The sequence below is a fragment of the Pezoporus occidentalis genome, unplaced genomic scaffold (assembly GCF_034315485.1).
Source record: "Pezoporus occidentalis ecotype Australia unplaced genomic scaffold, CSIRO_AGI_Poc_V1 ctg9, whole genome shotgun sequence".
Lineage (NCBI taxonomy): Eukaryota > Metazoa > Chordata > Aves > Psittaciformes > Psittacidae > Pezoporus > Pezoporus occidentalis.
The window spans coordinates 2,018,356-2,034,248 of NW_026916262.1; the positions used below are offsets into that span (position 1 = coordinate 2,018,356).

General features: G+C 39.9%; 1 protein-coding gene across 1 annotated transcript in view; it reads left to right on the forward strand.

Moving 5' to 3' along the window:
- Positions 1 to 1,391: 1,391 nt before the first annotated feature.
- Positions 1,392 to 15,893, forward strand: part of VWDE (von Willebrand factor D and EGF domains) — a 41,813-nt gene continuing 27,311 nt past the window's right edge. The window contains exons 1-7 of the mRNA XM_062605091.1: positions 1,392 to 1,542; positions 6,476 to 6,660; positions 10,072 to 10,303; positions 12,357 to 12,422; positions 12,873 to 13,132; positions 14,130 to 14,219; positions 15,500 to 15,644. Of these exons, the coding sequence (XP_062461075.1) occupies positions 1,455 to 1,542; positions 6,476 to 6,660; positions 10,072 to 10,303; positions 12,357 to 12,422; positions 12,873 to 13,132; positions 14,130 to 14,219; positions 15,500 to 15,644 (1,066 nt within the window). The 5' untranslated portion in view covers positions 1,392 to 1,454. The remainder of the gene's footprint in view (positions 1,543 to 6,475; positions 6,661 to 10,071; positions 10,304 to 12,356; positions 12,423 to 12,872; positions 13,133 to 14,129; positions 14,220 to 15,499; positions 15,645 to 15,893) is intronic.

Sequence of the window (15,893 nt, forward strand, 5' to 3'; positions counted from 1 at the left end):
AACTCTAAATTAATTTCAGATGCATTGCATCTTTTCAGGATAAAAATTGGTCGTATCTGGTAACAAATAATCCTGATAGTTGAATGAACAATTAAGAAAACTCATCCTTAAAATTTCCCTGAATTCTTAGGAGAAAAGTACCTGCCTTGTGGAACTAGCAGAAATTCAAGACTCTGAATTCAACTCTCAGGCTGTGCCAATGACTCCTTTCAGAGACTCACTGCCATCACGGAGCTGAACTGCTTCTTGCCATGTAGAGGCTCAGGGGATGTGAGCAAAAGAGGACACAGGTTGCTCACATGACACTGCTGTGCCTCTGCCTCCACTCCATGTCCTGGTACCTTCTTCTGCAGGCAAAGCTGCTCTGCAAAGAGCCACGCAGAGCAGTACTTCCTGGAAGCAGTCCTCACTGAATGTTTTACCCTTGCAGGTGTTCAGTGGATGGCAGTAAGCTGTGCTTTAGTGTCATCATTTATTTGCTTGATTTAGGTCCACATACCCTACGGAGACTCTGAAACATTTCTGTGGACTGCTGTTCGCCTTGGTGTGTGCAAAGTAGGTCAGTGCCTGCACAATCTCAGGCCCACAAAGAAAAATGCTAGCATTAACAGATCTTAAATGCTGAGATTTGTCCTCTTTGTCCTCCTAGACATTTCAAAAGAGGAGCATCTCCCAGCAAGCCTTGAAACTTGTGTGCTTGAAACTGCTCAATGTTTGCTAAACTGATTCTGCATTAACGGTGTCAAACACAGCAAACTGTGATTGTTACCAAAGCAAAAGTATGAAACACTCTTGGTGATCTATGTAAATGACCAAAAGTGTATAGAATCATCAGTTTGGGTGGGAAGGGGCCTTAAAGCTCATCCGGTACCAACACCCTGCCGTGGGCAAAGACACCTTCCGCTAGACCAGGTGGCTCCAAACCCCATCCAACCTGGCCTTGAACACTGCCAGGGATGGGCCATCAACAGCTTCTCTGGGCAACCTGTGCCTGACCAAAAATTTTAAACAGGCTCCCGTACAGCATTTTACTGCACATTAGAAAATAAACACAGCTAGGGGTCGGAGTACAGAAAGAGACTGCTGCTTCATGACGCCGACCAGCCCTGGGTCTGTCAGCAATATAGGAAAGCACCTTTATAACCCTCCCGACAAGAACCACCGAGTGTTTTGTCTCTTTTCTGGCTGAAAACCTTCACCAGGGTGCACCCGGACAGAGGCCGCCCCGGCGCACAGGACCCAGGCTCTCCACGCGGTGCGCGCCCGCAGACACCCCACCACGACCCTCGGCGGGGCCGGGCCGAGGAGGCGGGCGTAGGGCCGGGCCCGCCGCGACCCCCGCGGGAGGGGCTGCACTGAGGCGCGGAGTGGGCGCACGGAGCCTACAGAGGAGCGCGGAGTCGCCGCGGGACAGGCAGCGGAGCGTCCGTCGGTCCGCCCGGCGCGGCGGGGCCATGCCGGGGGTGTCCGCCGCAGCCCGCCGCCTGTGGCTGTGCGCGACCGTGCTGGGGTGCCTGGCGGCGGCGCGGCCCCGCCGCAGAGGTAAGCGGCACCAGGCATCGAGCGGGGCAGCGGGCGCGGGAGGGCCCGGGAGGGATGGGCGGCGGGCTCGGGAAGGACAGCGCCTGCCCGCAGCCCCGCCGGTCCTGAGGCAGCCCCGGGCAGCGGCGGGTCAGGCCCTACCCGGTGCCCGTGTCCCGGGCCCGTAATAACGCGTAATGAGTTTCACTGGAGGAGGCTTGCTTAACTTTATGAACGGAGGGAGTAGGAATTGTCACAGTGCACCTGCAGGGAAACCTATCAGAGAAAAAAGAGCCAGGACTGTGAATGCTCCCACTCTCGTGCTTGCTGTCCGTTCCCCCTGTGCTGGAGCACACACAGCCGTACCTGGGACCTCAGCGAAGTGCTGTGCAAAATCCGTGTCTGTGTTGTTTCAGGTTTCTGAGGGAAAACCCTCATAAAGGGTAGATACTGTAGTGTATTACATTGACAGCTGCGGGCATAGATTTTACTTTTTTTCAAAAGCTGCACAACTATTTACTACCTTTACAAAACACCCCTTAGGCTGTGGACGTGGGTGGTTCAAAAGTGTTTTAACACCCGTTCAAATAAGGTTATTTTGATTCTATTTTATTCGTTGTTCTGTGTGGAGTATTCCTATACCTGTTTCATTGCATTGCAGTGCTGTCATTGCTATATTTGTGATCATGCTCTTGCATAAGACTTGTCCCAAGCAAATGTCGTCTTTTCGGTAACTAGTTACAGTCATTTTTACATTTTGCTTTAAAAGTGTTACCCGAAGTAATTATTGCAGGATAACTTCTTCCAAAAAGTGAACTCTCTATTCTAGTATTTTGGAAGCATTTACATCCACAAATACATCTAAGCCCTTTTGTTAAATGCAATCCTTGTTACGATTTCTGTCTTGGGATACTGATACAATGCATCCTTTGCAATCAATAGATGCAAGAAAAAGCATGTTCAAGGTCTAAGTGGGCACTTACTAATGGCATTATTTGTTTGTCTATAGCCATTTGCCAGACCCTTACCTTTGGGCAGCAGTAGATAGAAACCAATAAGCTATTTGTGCCTGAGGAACTGATTCGCCAGACCTGCCACTCTGCCTGTGCCATGTCTGCACTCCGTGAGTGGCTCCTTTTCCTGTCTCTGCTCTGGTTGGCACTCAGCAGTCCTTAGTCCCTGACTGCTCCATAATGCTGGAAACATGGACAGGTGGAAAATCATCAGCCCCTCTCTACATACGGATTGGAATAGGCATGTGAACAGGGAATTGAAAAGTCTTTCCTTTGCGGAACTCATTTTCCACCCGAGTGCCTCAGAGGCAAACATCAGGAGCCACTTAATTATCTCTTTGTGGAAAGTGAGCTCCTGTGTTGATTTCAAGAACCTCTTTTGGTTAATGTGTGATGTTCAGGGTACCTATTACCTGACTCAGCTTGTGGCAGTAATGGTACAAACCCCAATGTGTTGGCAGAGTTTTCAGCATATCTCTCCCAAAAGGCTCATCCACCAGCACAATGCTATCCTTGTATTTAAGATGTTGCAAAAGTTGAATTCTTTTCCAGCTTAGGGTCACATTTCTCAGTATCTGGCAGGACCAAGTAGGTCTGGGATGGATCCAGGCAAAGCTCACTGTATTAATCCTGAAGACAGTCAGGAAAAAGCAAACATGGAATGAAATTCTTCTTGGCATGCAGAGACCTCAGTTAAAGAACAGTAGAGAGCCATATGCAGTACACAGGGTGTTTGTGGAAAGCACAGAATGTGATAAGTAAACTCAAATTCTAGGGAAACAGCTGCGATTTTCCCAAGACAGATTGCTTGTTCAGCAGACAGTATGCAGCATCTGGACCTCCAAATAAAATTGGAGAGTTTGACTTTCTAGAAATAAGTCTCCTCAGACCCTATTGCACGTGTTGTCTCTAGGATAAGTTAAACCAATGGTGCACAATCTGCAGTGGAGGCTGAATGTCATGGCCTTAATTCTTAAGTACTCATTTGTATATTTTATAATTAGAACTCAATTATTCTAAAGGAAATATTTAAAATTAAAGCTATTAAATCACTAATATATTTAAAGGTCTGAAAAGAAATCATTAAAAAGAATATTCCCATATATATGGAAAGATTTCCTTCAAGAATAATCATGCTTAAATGATAAATCCAGTTACAACTAACATGACTTTTCCATTTTGTGTCAGAAAATGTTAGAACATTTTGTGATTGTGAGTGAAGTCGAGTCAACAGTAGCACATACATCTTGCTATACTTTAATGTTCCTTCCACGCTATGCAGACCTGGCCAGGTAAGCTTGCCCTGTGGGTAAGCTTCCTTAGTGATTTCAAGTCATCAAACTGTGTTTTCAGTTCCTTATTATTTTGTCAGCCTTGACTCATTGGACTGAACATTGCTGGCTGTTAGACACAGGTGAAGCTTTGCTGGAGCACTGCAGCAAAATCAGTATTTGTAATTCTGAGAATGAAGTTTGAAAGAATGCTTATGTCAAAAATAATTTTTTTATACATCCTGAATAAGGAAATCATGATGTCAGTGGAAAATTTAGCCAACATTCCTCTTAAATGCCTTTGATTTGAGTAGGAATCTGCAGGGGCAACGTTTTCCACACAGAACACAGCACTGATTTCTTGTCTATATGTCCTTAATGATGCTTATGATAGTTTTACTTGTTTCGGCTGTTGCTAGACAGCCCATCAGTTACACTCAGATGTGTAATAAAATAATTCAATTTTTATTATTGATGATGACAGTTGTTTTGCATAATGGGAAAGAAAAGGAAAGAAAGAAAAAAATCAACCAGTGTTAAGCAACATGAGATTTCCAAGCATTAACTATGGAAATATTAGCATACAGCTAAAAAGGAGGAAAGAATACACAAAGAGCTGGGTGACATTTTAAAGTGATGTGCATAATAATAAGAAACATATAATTTGATCTTTAGTAGGATTTATGACCCTATTACAAGTGAGTACAGTCAGCTGTTTTAAAGATCTATCAAACAATGATCTAATTAAACTGTGGAGGAAAAGAAAATAAAGACTTGTCTCATGTTTAGCTTGATTTATTAATGGAAAAGCTAATGGATATTAATTGTATCAGGAGTGATTCAGTTACAGGAAAGAAAACTAATGAGAGTGCTGTATGAAATGGAGAATTCCAGTAAAACACAGAAGACAGGAAGAAACTTTCACCATGGTTCGTAAACTGCTTGTGCTGTAGCTTGCTTGGAAAACATTACAATAACACACATGACTGACCTGTGATTCTTCAAGGGCTTTTCTTCAAATTCCGATGAAGGATAAACTCTTGATAAGGTCAAATTGTGTGGACACAAATAGCTTACAGGCTACTGCCAGCATCTTAGAAGCACAGTGGTAGCACAGTCAATCACATTGACTTCCCTGGGCCCTTAGAGGATAGAAGATAGAGCTATTGTTACCTGCCTGGGTAGCCTAAAGCTATATCAGATTAACTCTTCAGTTTTTGAAAGACTATAGGATTCTCATACTGTGCTTGAAAGAGATTAAGTTCATTCTTTCACTGGAGCATCTTCTCCGTTTAAAGGAAGGGAATTACCTGATTTTGAAACTGTTGTATAATTGTGGTTATAATGTGATATAGTCATGGACAATGACATGAAAAATGAAATGTGTAAGACAGTGCATTATTGCATGATTAGAACCAAAATATGTTTGTAATCAGTGACACAATTACACCATGCAAAATATGGGACAAATACAGAAAAACCCCAAAAACTTGGGAGTGAAAATTGAAGATCTGAGTGTTAATATTAAAAATGTAAAATTATATAGCTTTTCTTATAGCTGTATTTTTTAAAAATTCATGAATAGCACAGTAGAGGCAAGAATTAAGATTAACTGTGTCATTCAGCATAACCTGAAATTCCTCTCACAGTCAGCATCAGTTGGTATCCATTTTTAAAACCAAGGTTAACAGATAGGTGTATTTTTCAACAGCATTGATTTATAAACATTCTCTTACTTTATTTTCCCCTACCTTAATTTTCCAAACACATTCCTCAGCAAGAATGGCTATTCAGTACGTTGCATGCAAATATGCCATTAGCCAGAACCTTTATTGTCGCTGCGTTTGACAGGAATCAACTCAGCTGACAGATCAGACTCAGAAATTCTAGCATTCTGCTTTATTTTTGAATGAGTTTGCATTTAAAACAAACTGTTATAAAGAGCTGTTCAGATTCTCATCCTTCATTGTATCTATCAGTAACTTTTAAGATTTTTTTTGAGCCCACAAGGTCTCTTAGATGTCCAAAGATATGTTTGTCAATTGTATTTGCATCATTAAAATTTATCATGCCAGTTATGCAAATTGATTTAAAATGTGTACCTAAGTATCTCCCCATTTCAGTATACACTTCTGCTGTGATGCACATGTATACATGCAAACTGTATGAACTACCTCTAATCCATCTGATGGAATTCTTCATTTCATGCATAGAAACCCTGTGAAAAATAGTCTATTTCCAAAAGACCTTTTGATAATCCTTACTCCTCTTGAGGTAAGATTCTGATTCTCTCATATATCTGACACCACATTTTTATTCAGGTTGTTAGATTTCATAAACATCAGTGGAACTAGAAAGTCAAAATCCGGGGAGAAAGTGTAAACATATTCCCTTCCACTGTTTTTACATCTAGCGTAAATGGCTAATGTGATTATTAGTTTGCATTTATTGTCAAGTTAAAGAAGGGAAAGTTATCATGAATTCTGTTAAATTTTTAAAGTGCCAACATACCTATTTGTTGTTGTTACTATGGCTTCAATGTGTTTTTCAGTAAAAGTAGTTTCACATCATACTGCAATATATCCTTGTTTTCCCATTACAAATATTTATCTTTTCTAACACACTTGTTAGGCATTCCGCCTTGATACTCCAATTACTCTTGCTCCACAGTTCTTGAATGCTCTCCTGGTGGGCATCAGATTCTGCAGAGCCCTTACCGAAGCATTGATTTTGATTCATCCCACCTCCAGCAATCAGCTATTCAGGATTTAATATGTGACCATTCCCTAACACCAGGATGGTACCGCTTTATGATATTTGATAAGCCTGCTGAGATGCCAACCAAGTGCGTGGAGGTATTGTTACAACTCATTTGATTATGAAAATATATATTTGTAAGAATTTTCCAGTAAGATACATACAAAAAAAGAAGATGGTTGTGGAGACTTATCTAGGGGAATACAGAGTACCTGTTATCTCTAAATACTTGCGTATAATAAAGTGTATTAACTGGACAATTAAGTCTTAGCACTGAAAATTTCATATTGAAAGGGCAACAGCAGAGGATGATAAATTACATCCCTTTTAGACACTCAAAACCTGTCATTTGTAGTCCTTGCTAAAGATGTTCTCAGTGGTAGCATAGCAGGGATATCACGTTCTAAAGCTGCAACTGTGTGATGGTCAGTCTGTTAGGAAGGCCATGCGAAAGCTGTGTAAACACCTGCAGCCGCATGAATCCAGTAACTGTGGAGCTTTTAAAGCAATCATATTAGAAGAGATTATTTCTAAAATGACTTGGACTAACAGAGCTAACTGAAGATTAGTTGTCTTGTCTTCTGCAAATCCCCTGAGATTCAAAAATTACTTGGAATATTTAATATTTTAGACTTGTAGTCTTGTAGTGCTTCATTTTGGAGCATACCAACATCTCTGTATGGTTATATTATAAGAAGATACATCTTTGTAGTTTCTTATTTTAAAACATTTCCTTCTTCAAAAAAAAAAGTCATTAGAGTATTTTACCCATGATTTTTCTCATTAATTGAAATTGCCTGGTCACAGTTTCTTTAAAAAACAAAAAGAACAGAAAAGCTCAACAGTAAAAGGCTTTAAAAGGAATACTAACCAGTTAAAACATATTAATAAAATTAAATTGAGTTTATAGCAGCCCCTCTTTTTTTAAATTATGTATTTTATTAAATCTTTACATTAGTATAAAGCCATGAAGTACCTTTAATGTGCAGTTGACCAAAGGACTCAGAGGGACGGGTTACAGAGGTTACTGTTATCCAGGCTTTTACACTGCAAAAACCTAGCAAAAAGTATGATTCCTGAAAGAATTTCTTTCACTTAGATTTAATACAAACAGATCAATTAAATGTCGTGGTTTAAACCCAATCAGCCACACAGTTTCTACTCCCCCTGCCCCTTTCTCTCCTTCCCCCTCCTCCCCCCACCATCCCCGCTTCCAGAGGGATGGGGAGGAGAATTGAAAGAACGTAACTCCCATGGATTGAGACAAGAACAGTCCGGGAACTAAGGTATAACACAAACCACTAGTGCTGCCACCAATAATAATAATGATAAGAGAAATAACAAGGGAAGAGAATACGATACCATCTGCTGAAATGAGCCCTACTGAGAAGAGAGTGCCCTTCCGGGTAACTCTCAATTACCTCCTGGGCATGACATGCTGTGGTATGGAATAGCTCTTTGGCTAGTTTGGGTCAGGTGTCCTGTCTCTGCTTCCTCCCAGCTCCCCCTCCTCCCTGGCAGAGCATGAAACTCACAAAGTCCTATGGCCAGTCTAAACATTTGAGCAGTAACTAAAAACATCAGTGTTATCAGCTCTGTTCCCAGGCCAAAAGTCAAAAACACACCACTGCACCAGCTACTAAGAAGGAGAAAAAAAAATGACTGCTACTGCTAAACCCAGGGCATTAAATCATTGTATTTTCTCAAAAAGGATACTTTTATGCAAAGAATGAGCGTGATAAATGGGGAAGAACCAGTGTGTTTTGCAGAACAGAGGTTAGACTAGCAAAATACCTGCTCAGATCATCCAGGAAAGTTATAGAAATCTGATTAAAGTTCTCAGTCAGTCCGTAGTAAATATTTGTTAAAAATAGGCTACCATGCTAACATAGAGGTGCCCATATAATTACAGTTGGAAAGAGATTAATTCAAAACTTACTTAGCAAATGAAATTTATGCATTGGCATCTGCTTCTTTGCATCTGTTGACAGAAACAGGACATCTATTTTGAAATCTCAGAGTCAAAACATTAAAACCAAACTAAAATGGCTGTCTTGTTTTGGAAGTTTCCTTCTTTCTTTCCCTTTAGGAGAACTTTTATTGTAGCTATATTTAATCCTTGTCAGAGATTAAGACTCTGTAAAACAATCCATCCTATTTCTGTCTATTTCTCATTAATTCTATCTGCTGGATTGATGGTGGGCTCAGATATTCTAGGATTAAGAAAGAAAATTATTCTTTTGAGATGAGTAATTGCTTAATGAGTCTGCAGTTACTCTTTAGACCATGAGATCTAAACACAAGAGGATCCAAGACTTTGTTTTACTATCAGGTTAAAGAAAGGAATACTTGAGGCAATGTATGAAGGTTCTCCAAATCTCACAATTTCAGGTTTAGTTTTCATGTAAATATTTGCCAGATGCTGGCTTTAACACACTGTGTCCTTCTAGATGTTTCTCTTCAGTTTGGTTTCTGCAGCACATGAAAGACAGGAGGTGGTCTTTAACTCATTCTGATAACCCATGAACCAGATTCCTCCTTTGTCTCCTTTTCTCAGGATTCATTTTCCTCTATTTCGCTGGTGAACTCTTGTATCTGCTAAATCAGATTTACACTACAGTTACCCCAAGTGGTACTACTGTTAAGTTGTGACCAGCATGGAAGTTTACTTGACCTGAAGACCTCACATAGCCACCTGCAGTGGTGAGGGATGAAGGAGACTAAAACAGCGCACTTCTCATTCCATGAGGAAAAACATTGAACAAGGCTTTTGTTCTCAAGAGGGGAGACAGCAGCCGTCTTAAATCACCTGTTCAATCAGCATCTGAACCACAGACCTTGTGGAGCCTATTGCTTTGTAAACACCAAAGGATTTAGAGTTGCTACAGAGCCACTGTGGTTGTGTTACAGGGGGGTGCTACAAGCATATCTGTTTCTAAAAGTGGGGAATTGAAAGACAGACAGGGCTTATCAGGTGTCGTGCATTTTTGGTGAGGGCTGAAAGTCAGTAACCTTGCATCAGCTGGCCACATCTCTTAGAAGAAATTCAGCAGGTTACTTGAGCCTTCAGTTTGTGGCAAAGGGGAAATGAAATATGTCAGCTTTAGCACCTTTAGTTGATTTACCCCATATTTGCTGTGCTCTGGTAGCATTCACACAGTTTCTGTAGGTTAATGGTTGTGGAGTAACTCACTAAGCCATAACACAACTGTTAGGTTTTCGGGGCAAGATACTCACATGTGGTCCTGGTTAAGTTCTTCAGATAGTGAATTATAGCCTGTCTTCAAAAACACAAATTCATTGGAGTCAGAGATGGGCTTCAGTTTCTTTTGTGTGTTTTTGTGTTTAACCTTGAGAAGGAAAGTAATCAAGCCCTCAGTTATACTGTCTAAACTTTGCTAAAAGCTTATGCAGGAAATTAAATGGATATATATGCACCTCTCATTAATGCACAGCTACAGTTTGATAAAGCATTAACCATTTTCTGATGTTTTTCGCTGGTGCTGAAGATGAATCACTGCGGTACTCAAGCTCCTGTCTGGTTGTCTCTGAGGGAGTCAGAATCCATGCCTCGACCCGGTGAGATCAAACACTTAACAGCTTGTGCTACATGGCAGTTTTTCTTCAGCACTTCAAAAGACTGCTGTCTTTTCCGAATCCCTGTCAGTGTGAGGAACTGTGGAGATTTCTTTGTTTACTTACTGCAGCCCACCCAAGGATGCATGGGGTATTGTGCAGAAGGTGAGAAAATGCGTGCTCTCACTCAGCAAAGTGTGTGTATTTATGTGTAGGTCTGTTTCTCTGGTATTTGGCTGAACAGAAACATCTGTAAATACTTAGATATGTTAAAATTTCTTGCATTCCTTATTTTTAATACTGATACAAAAGAAAAAATATTCAGTATGGTTAGGTGGCTTTACACCAGCCCTTTCCAAGTTACATTTAGTATTCTGGTATTGTTCAAAGCCCACAGACTTAACCGTTGAAATTTTCCATATGAGGTGAGGATATAGGATGCATCTAGAAGTTGAAATTCAATGTACCTACAATGGCACTCATACTTTGCAAATGGCCGTTACTGAATATGTGTACAATCGCATGTCAGAGTAAATTTTGTTTAGTAACTTGACCAAACTCTATTTATGTCAATTATTGTTTAGCACCATTAGAAGTATTTTTGTCTTTCTGGAGAGCATATAGATTGTTGCTAGAAGAAGACTCAACACAGAAATGCTCTACTGGGACACACTTCATTAGTATGATGAGAAAGAACTTGAGTCCTTTTGCAATTTCTTGCTTTGTCTGGGACTCTTGTGCTGCAAAAGTGTGTTGGTGTTCACAGCTCAAAACTTCCATATTTCATTATCCATGCCACATGTTTTAGATAAATAAAGGATGGCATGGTTAAATCCTCACAGTTATAAATACTGCGAAGCAGTGACAAATAAGTGGATTAGGAAATTCTTATCAGCTTGTATAACATACCCTTATGAAAATACTAACAATATTTCTATGCATCATATACTGTATTGCTCTAAGTCATATTCTGTATTACCAACTGCTTTCAAAAGCTTAATAACAAAACTCTCAGAGGGTTTTCTGGTGCTTTATCAGTCCATCAGTATACCTTTAGATTCTGTTGCTAAGGCATTCTGCAAGGTTTTATTGACAGTAAAAAAAAAAATGCCAGAAATGGGACATTTCAGCATGCAAGTGACTGAGGCAGTGAAGAAATTCTGTGCTGTAGGACTCTGCATTTACTTTGGGTGATAGCTCATGAAGAGAAAGAGGATACAAAAAACATAAGCAGTGAGCTAACAAATTTTTACTGCCTCAAAACAAAGGAGGTAAGAAACATAACTGGTTTGGCTCTGCTGAATACCGTAAATCTGAAATGCATTTTGAGTTTAAAAGCCCTCTTTTAGAATGATGTTTTCATAAGAAGTGCTCTGTACTGTTTTTTACATATAGTACATTTTTACATGTACTGTTCTGCTTTTTACATATAGGTTACCATGTGTACTGTGTTTTCTCTTTAACACTTGGTAGCTGTAAACACCTGATGCAAATTTTCAGTCTCTATACACTAAGGAATTCGAGCATTGTAACACTTCAGCGGAACATCAAAAATCTGCTCTTCGTTCTTTCTGGTAAATGGGCTTTTCAGTGTTGCTGATGCCCTTTGGACTTAATTTGAGTGGAGTGGCTAACCTCTTTCTACTCCTGGTACAAATGCATCGGTATTTTAATGTTTAATAAAAGTTCCACTTGACTTCTTTTTTGTTTGTTTTATAACATTAAAAGTACCAAACAATAGCAATGCGCAAGCACTTTTTTTTTAGGCCCATGTGAGAAAGATGATTTTTTTCAAGGAAAGTTTATGCTGTATTTGGCTGTCAAGAGCTACAGTTAATGAATGAGCATTCAGATTGTGGATTTGGGGAGACAAAATATATATTCAACAGAATAATTTAATTCCTTTTTATTCACTAACAACATCTATAAATATTGGCTGCGTACATCTGCAGTAAAAGTTGTGGAGGTGGTGGAGTATTCTGTACCCTTCCTCCCAGGTGTAGCTAATCTACTTGTGGTTACTAGCGCAAGGCTTTGTACTGACTGCTGTGATAATTGTGTATGGATCTGATTACAAGATTGCTTCTGTTCTGCTAGTTTAAACTTCAGTTAGTGCCTTGTGGTACTTGGTGTATTTTTAACACAGGGCAGTAATTTAAGAGTATTGGTGTACATACTCTGTATGCATGTGAATATACAATTTAAGAGCAATTTATAGTTGTTTCAGATGCAAAGCCACAGACCTGTGATCCTGAGGGAAGGAAAATTCAAGGTGCCTGTAGCAGTGAGTATTTTGTTTTGATTTTTCTTTGTAAGTAGAGAAGATATTCTTCTTTCAGACAAATTCCTTTGCAGGCTACTATCTCCTGTTAGGTTAGATAATGAATTGAATTGTATTTTATTCTCTTGGCGGGACTTTTTTTTTGCGTGGTTGTTCTTGGTTGGTTTTTTTTTTTATCCCTGCTCTTCAGCACCTCCCTGTTGGCTAGAATGTAATCAAAGACTGATAAAGAGTTTTTTCTGCTTTTAATAATTAATACAAGGAATATACCCATTTTCTGATTCTCTAAGAAACTATGTAATATTTCCCCATATGAAAAAAGGTAAATATTATTTGGCAAATAAATATTTAAATATTATTTGGGAAATATGGCAAAATATATGTCAGTGTCATTTCATCCAATACTGGTTTTGCAAAGAATAAAAAGCACAAACCACACTTCTGTTTGACTAGGTAACATGGCTCCTTCATTATCTCCAGCTGTGTCACCACCACTACCAGCCATTCCTGAAGTTACAGCAGAGCTGATCAAAGGCAGCATTTATCTAAGGTGTACCTTTGGCATTCCTTCTGCAAACAGCTCAGTTGGATTCACTATAACTTGGTCAAGACTTTCTCCTGAAGGTATCAAAGAAGAACTGAAACATGAAACAGCATTTCATGGCTTCTCACTTCTAGAGCTAGATGGGATAAGCGTCAGACTGGGAGACAGAGTATGTTAAAATGAAATTATTATCTCTTTGTATGTTTGTGAATATGTCTCACTAGACGCTAACAGTTGCTACAGACAGAGTTCCAGCACCTTGCTGGATAATTTTTCTTGACAGGCGCATACTGCCTCTAGTTGTTGCTTATACCAGCAGTGCCCATATGAATGTGGAAATACCATGGAATATATCAGTAATTATTACTGCTATTAATGTTTTGAGACTGACTGTCTCAGGACAGTATAGTGTGCATCTAGGGGATAAATATTTATTCAAGTTGCATCTCCTTCATTCTGAACTGTGATTTTCTTTGATACTATAAAGAGGATCTTTGCATGCAACTGCATCTTAAGTGAGAGGCTGTAAGTGCCAGAGGTTGTGAGAAGCTGTGTTGTTGATTCATTAGATAGATTTCTTTACTCTGACTCAATAATGCACTGCTGCTTGATGGTTTTGTCTTTAGGATTGGATTTAAATGGTTTTATCTCTGCCACCAAAAGCCATGGGAGTACCTGCATTACCTTGTGTGATAGCAGAATCAAGACCTGGGCTTGAGAAGCTTAAGCACTGGAAAATCTATAAGCTCTCTACCTGTATATACCAAAATACAAGTTAATTTTTCTTGGCCAGATAGAAACACAGAAAAGCACATGGTGGCATGAATGTATGTTCAAGCCAAAGCCAGACTGCTTGTGTGGCCTATGGACAACAATAGCAATTGCTAATCATCAAAAATCATTTGGAGAGTACTTGAATAGCTGCCTGACAGTGTTAGTTCAGTGACATTCAAAAGTAAAGGCACAGTCGTAAGCATGTGAGGAAAAGGTCTTGATTTGTTTCTGTGTTTTCCTTAAGCTACACTGTTGGCAATTGGTAACTTTTGGTAGAAACAGATGACTGGGCCTCATGAATCTATTGACCTGACCCATGATGGCTGGGTTTTGTCTTCACATGACCACTTCATACCAAAAATGTATTCCGTTATGTTGGTTTCGCCCTACAGGTGTACTGTAGCAGTTCTGCTTTTTTCGTGGAGAAGCCAGATATTCAAAGCTCTTCTGTTGAGAGCAAGGAATTTTTTGCTGGCATTAAGGTAATTTTGAAAGAAAATGTTTTACTTAGTGGGAATCTGAGTACTGCTACAGCACTCAGTCCTCTGAGTAGAAGGCACTCAGTATGTATTAATTGTAAATTAATAGCATATGTTGTTGGTTATAGTGAACCTAAATTTGTCAAAAAGCAGAAGAGTCAGAGTTGTCTCTGTGCTCATCAAGGTGCAGGAAAGCTGAATTGACAGCTCACACACATAGTGAAAGACTTGATTTCCAGCAGAAATCAGATCTTAGCCCTGGTACACTGTTATCCATTATGTTTAACTGCTCCTGCTTTTTCTGGCATGATTTTGGATTATGCCAGCAGGCTCTCCCAGCACGTGGTTCACAAGATAGCCCAGGCCAGGGCCCCTTCCAGCTGGCCATAGGAGTAAAGGAAGGATGAGGCTGACCTGGTCTGGGCTTGGAGACAGAAACTGGGACATGAGCTGTGCCATGCCACTTAGTCAGAGGCCAAGCTCCAAACTCATTTTAATTCCTGCTGTGGATATAGCTATAGGGACCCATTTGCTGGCTAGGAATGGGACCCAAATCCCAGAAAGATATACTGCATGTCATTACATATTTGGAATAAACCTGTTGACTTAAGGATTTGCCCTTCATAAAATTAAGCCTGAGCTTCTGTTTCTGCAGCATCATGGCCCAGATTTATCTCATGTAAGTGTGAATATGTAGTGTACAGTGCAACGTGTGAATGCATTACTTTTGTTTTCCTGTGAAGCTGTGTTCAGGATTTCACCCATTGTACAACACTCAGTTGTAGGCCTCTGTTACTGATTTCTAGTTGCATTTTGATTATACATCTATAGTGAGTTGTGTTGTAAGTTTACAGAGAGGAACACCAAGAGAAATATGGTACTTCCAAATTCTTTTGGGACATTGCTGCCTGGAGGTAGCTTCCGCTTCCCTTCCTCCCAGACAATACAACTTATTGTATTGTATTTTAGCTTTTAGAAGTTACATAGAGAATACATTTCTGTGGTGCTCCTTACCTTCCTAGCTAGCCTTTACTCTTGCCTTTTCCTTGTCCATATATGTCCCTTATTCCCACCTCTTCAGTATTCTAGTATTTTGTATAACGTGTCCTCATCTTTTCCCCAGTATGCCGCTGTGCTTCAGACCATCTAAATAAGCCTGATGAAATGGAGCAGGCCATGCACCATGCCATTCCATCTCTTTAGGTTTTTATACTGTATTCCTGCTGTAGTGCTGTAGTTTACTATCAAAGCTTGCATTTTAAGTACAGTTTCTTCTGTGCTAGATTCATCCAGAAACGTATGATATATCAGAAAATGGGAAGGAATACAGACTGGCAATAGAAAGTAGCATTCCTATTCCTTGTCCTGAGTTTAGCCTGCTTGAAGGTGACTGCAAAATCTCTTTAGCATTACATACTGTTGATGAAGGTAAGTATTATCCTGATTTTTTTCTTGCATTTTGTATATTTAATGTATTTTTCTGAATATTCCCGCCGGTTTTGTTCTTTGGAGAAGCTGTTACATTGTAAATACTTCCAAAAATGTTAAAACGAAATATTCACAGGCTATATGTACTGCTACTGCAAGTATTTAAGAATGTGTCCGTAATCCACTACTTGTGAGCAGGTGGTTTTTGGCAGCTATGAATATTGGACCTATACTCTTTAACTTGAGTAG